Here is a 5162-nt window from a genome sequence, read left to right as displayed (position 1 = left end):
GCATGCTTAAGTCTTTTTCGCTTGGTATATATTATAGGGATCGAAATTTTGATAATAAATAGTCAATCCATGTAACCAAAGTTTGACAAAATTTAGGAGCAGGTCTGCCTTTGACAAAAATGGAGTCATTTTTCATAAAATGATACTACATGTGTACATCTGCGTTTGAATAGATGTAGTTTTGATTTTTTAGATATTTTTAAAAATAAAAAAATGAATGTAGCTTTTTATTATTAATATTTAGATACATCAATTTTTAAATAAATCTAAAAAAACAAAAAAATATTCTATTTAAAGATTGTGGGAGTGTATAGCACAACACAAAAGAAAATGTCTTACAGATAATGTCTATGACATCGGTTTCCAAAGAAATACTAACATCTTATGGAAACTGTCTACAAAGAAATAGTAGGAAGAAGTCGTCCATTTTTCAATATGATAGAACAACAACTGGCGCCAATAAGGATTTATCAAAAGAACCATGACAAATCCTAGGAGCGTGATTCCGTAAGTTGCTATGAGACTCCCATAAAAGTATCGCATGTCCATGAAACCACCATCTTCTTCGGTGCTATTATCTAGTGCTCTTGGCATGGCTGGTCTAGATAGGCAACTTCTCGGCAACGGCTTCCCACAAAGGAGAGGATTTCCTTGGAAGCTGCTTTCATTAAATGTTGTAAAATGTGGTGTTGTTGGTACTTGTCCCGATAAGTTGTTGTTTGCCACGCTAAAGATGGCTAAAGAAGATAGACCACCAAGCATGGGAGGGATATTCCCAATCAAGAGGTTGTTGGATAGATCTAGGCTCTCAACTTGCTTGAGGTTCCCAAATGTTGCTGGTATTGGTCCTGACAGATTATTGTGCGACAGGTTTAGAGCATGGATTTCGGTAAGATTTCCAATATTAGGCGGAATATGACCTAGAAAATTATTACAAGATAGGTCAATCCCAGACATCATATATAGAAGTTCTCCTCCATAATTGTAGGACATTCTTTTCGTGGGAAATTCTACACTACCTTTATCTATAGGAAAATAGATACCTCCTCCAGGACTGATGTACAAGCAATCAGGAATAGTTCCGGTGAAATTATTCTGAGATAAGTTAATCAAACTTAACTGATCCAGCATGCAAAATGTATACGGGAGTTCGCCGCCAAAATAGTTATCATTCAACAAAAGATAACTTAATTCAAAAAGGCCACCTATCCAATCTGGAAAACTTCCTGTTAACCGATTGTTGCTGAGATCTATCAACAATAGAGCGGGAGAACTACTGAATGCATTTGTTAAGGTTCCTTGTAGCTTGTTTTTCGACAAACGTACCATTAGTAGGCCTGGAGGGCTGAAGCAAGACGGTATGCTCCCGGAGATACTATTCTCTGAAAGATCAAGAATTTCAAGATTTTGTAGCTGACAAAACTCAACAGGAATTTGACCTTCTAGATTATTATTTTGCAATCTTAAATCAACTAAACTTGTCATACTTCCCATCCACTTTGGTATATGACCTGAAAAATTATTCTTGCTTAGATCTAAGATAGCTAGGAAAGGTGAGTTAGTCAAACTGTCCGGTATCTTTCCACTGAATTTATTCCCATCCAGTCGCAAACTCCGCAATTCTGTCAAGTTCAAATCTGGAAATAGTAGATCACCTTCCAAGCTATTTCCTGACAATACAAGCGTGTGAAGTGCTAAGCAACCAATGCCTAAGAGTTTCGGAATTTCTCCAAACAATTTGTTATCGGATAAGTCCATGATTTCAAGAGCGCTCATGTCACCAACTGAAGGTGGAATTTTTCCACGGATTTGATTGGACGCCATGCTTAAATCTTTTAAATTTTGAAAGTAAGCTCCAAAATCCATAGGAATATCTCCATAAATTAAGTTATTAGATAAATCTAATAACTCCAAATATGATTTATAGTCATTTGAGAAGTTCGGAAATCTTGAAAGAGAGTTGCTCCCTAAATCAAGCACCTTGAGTCTGGTGTTGTTTTTTAACAGCCAATGCGGAAACTCTCCTTTCATGCTAACATTATAAATAGAAACATGTTCCAGATCATGTTGATAGTAAAGAAATTTGGGAAATGCTGGTCCAACGTTTGCATAATATCCTGACAAAGAGATTGTATTTAATTGGAACTTTGGGAACAAAGATCGGGCCAGCTCCAAGTCGTCATCATATATAGAATTGTTGTCTCCTCTAAAAATCTTAAGTCCCGTAAAGTTGAAAAATGGTCCCAACGAGATTGGAATCTTAAAGTTATTCTCTAAAAGGGAGAGCTCTTGGATTGATGTCAAACTTATAATGGGAGACTCAGCTAAATCTTCGGTAAATTGATTATAAGAGAGATCTAATGTTCGAAGATATGTCAGATTGGATAAACATTTAGGCAAGTTGCCCACAAGATCGTTATTGCTGAGATCCAACACTTCCAGACGTCGTAATCGGCACAAACCTACATACAAATTTATATTAAGGTGATATAATTAAATTGAGGATTAGAGAAACCATAAAATCAGTACAAACCTTTTGCAACTGACATAATGCCATTTAGTCCTGAAGAACGTAAAACTAGAATTTTGAGAGCATTCATGTCAATACTTTGGAGGAACTCGTCAGTGTTGAGAATACTACTGTATGACATGTTTAAAACTTCAAGATTCTTGAAATTAGGCAAGTCTGCAAAATAAAATTAGCATTGTCGCGTAAGTTCACATTCTTGATTTCTATTACGAATAATTTCACATTCTCGGTTAAAGACGATATATATATTTATATATATATGCATGCTCCTTAATTACATTAATATTATTCTGTCCGATCAACTTCAAGTGTCTTATAATGAAAATTGTGAATATCAAGAAAATAATTAATTATTGGAAAACTTACATATTTGTCCATTATTTATCATTCGAAAATCATAAATATTTATTCAAAATATATTATTTATTGAAATAAATGTAAGGATAAAATTGAACAAAAAAATTTCAAATATATATTGATTTCATAAAACGACACTTGAAATTAATCAAAACGAATTTCTTTACGACACTTGAAATACACCAAAAAGAATAATTAGTATTGCTAAAATGAGACACTAGTCCCAAAATCTTAAAGTCTTACCCCCAGCAGCAAATTTCCCATTGAACTGAGTGCCAACCAAACTTAAGTTTTTAAGTGAAGTCAATCCATCCAAACTCTGAAAAATGCTTGTATGGACTGTTGAATCATCTAGGACCAACTCTTCCACATTCGGTAAATTATGCAGCCCTAAATAAAATGGATGAAGAGACGGTCATTACTACATGTTACAAAAGTTTGATTTTTTATATTCATCCAAAAATTAAAGTAATCAAAACCTGTTGTCCTAATAGTTATCGGATCGACTTTTATTCTGAAATTCAATGGTCATTTTTCTAGGGACCTAACTATGTATTCGAATACAGAGGGGTAGTATTTAACTATATATATAGTTATATATATAGTTGAATTGATACAAAATTATTTATCAATAATTAATATACTATATATGCTTACTCAGTGTTGTCGCAGTTTTGTTGAAAATATTAGTTCGAAGGTTCAGTGTCTTCAGGAATAGGAGTGAACCCATTGACTGCAGGAGCTTGATTTTGTCAGTCCCAACTCCCTCCATAGAAAGAACCTTTAAATTGGACAAACTTTTATCATCTGCACCATCCACAACAATTAATTTATCATGAGCAAATTAATAATTTTAAGTGCACACTCAAGAAAAGTTTAAACTAATGATAATTAAGCATGCTCTACACACCGTTGGGCGCCACAAATTCCTTGATCGAATTACGGCTGATGTCTAACTCCTCCAAGTTCACCAGAGTATCTGATTCAAGGATGAATTACATTATATAAGAGATAATATTTAGTATAAGATACATATATAAGTGTTAATTCAAAATGAGGATATCAAAAACCTTTAATTTTTGCATAGTTCTCATTAAAGGCTTAAAGATACAACCTTGGATGTGAACTGTCCCGCCAAGTCCATTATAACGTAACCCTAAGAATATTAAAGATGGTAGAGCCCTTAGGAATGTCAGTACACTGTTGTTCAAGTTGTTTGCGGATAAATCGAGAAACTCCAAGTTGCTCAATTTTGACCGGCCGCTTTCAAATCCTGAAGTCAAATTTGACGAATTTTCAGATGAAAATCGAGAATTTTAGAAAGATGTTTGAATAAATATATAAAATAGACAAAAATGATATTATGCATTTATGTCTTTAAATAGAAGTCGTTCTTGTTTTTTAAGTTCAAGTTGAACTATTTAAAATTATAGATATTATAATGACTAGATGTATTAATTTTTTAAAAAATTTAAAAAGTATAAACGATATCTATTTAAAGACGGATTGAGGGAATAATGATTACCTTTATCTTGAACAAAACCTGCTATGTTATTGCCACTGAGAGAGAGAAATTGGAGTTTCTGAAATGGTAGAAACATAGTGAGGTTCACATACCACTCTTCTGTCAAACTATAGTCTCTTAAGTTAGAAATATGAAGTTCGATGACTCTCTTTGTGGAGTTTTCGCATACGACACGCTCCCATTCACAACAATTTGATTTCTCCCCCCAATCTAATAGGTTGTGAGAGTTGTTAAAAAGTGGTGGGAGTTGCAAGAGAGCAATTCTCTCGTGATCCAAACACCCATTAATAGACTTCCATTCTTTTCCTATTACTAACATCATTACCACCATTACCCATAATATTGCTCTTAACTCCATACTTTTTCTTTTCTTCTTTCTTTTCTTCTTAATGTTGAAAAAAAGCATGTCCATTTATATAGACTCGTCTCGAGACGAGATGAATCATCAGGGTGTAATTTATTTTATTTTGATGCAATGTATTCTATAAAATTATTACTCTAGAGATTTTGTAATTAAAATAAAAGGAAATATAGTTAAATGGGCTGCTTCTTCTAAATATTGAAAGCAAGAAATTAAATAGTCTTTCAAGCAGGCCGACTGCAACACATCGACTTCATTAATAGTAGATTAATCGACTTCATAATCAGAATGACTACATATAAATGTAAAGATTAGGAGAAATTTTTCAGAGAATGATTAAATTAATCAAGGACAAAATAGCAGACCACCATATGAGTGCGATGTCCGAA

The 5162-nt window shown here is 33.5% G+C and overlaps 1 protein-coding gene across 1 annotated transcript; it reads right to left on the bottom strand.

The window, feature by feature from the left end:
- Nucleotides 1–348: 348 nt before the first annotated feature.
- On the bottom strand, nucleotides 349–4824 carry LOC139882879 (cuscuta receptor 1-like). The gene is made up of 7 exons (XM_071867131.1): nucleotides 4413–4824; nucleotides 4002–4160; nucleotides 3798–3866; nucleotides 3545–3694; nucleotides 3131–3277; nucleotides 2534–2686; nucleotides 349–2462 (listed from the first exon to the last, which is right to left on the bottom strand). The coding sequence occupies exons 1-7, from the start codon at nucleotides 4822–4824 to the stop codon at nucleotides 349–351; spliced, it is 3204 nt and encodes a 1067-aa protein (XP_071723232.1).
- Nucleotides 4825–5162: the final 338 nt, after the last annotated feature.

The sequence above is a fragment of the Rutidosis leptorrhynchoides genome, unplaced genomic scaffold (assembly GCF_046630445.1).
Source record: "Rutidosis leptorrhynchoides isolate AG116_Rl617_1_P2 unplaced genomic scaffold, CSIRO_AGI_Rlap_v1 contig321, whole genome shotgun sequence".
Classification (NCBI taxonomy): domain Eukaryota; kingdom Viridiplantae; phylum Streptophyta; class Magnoliopsida; order Asterales; family Asteraceae; genus Rutidosis; species Rutidosis leptorrhynchoides.
Note: the sequence above shows the minus strand (reverse complement) of the source record. Positions and strands in the feature narration are given on the sequence as shown.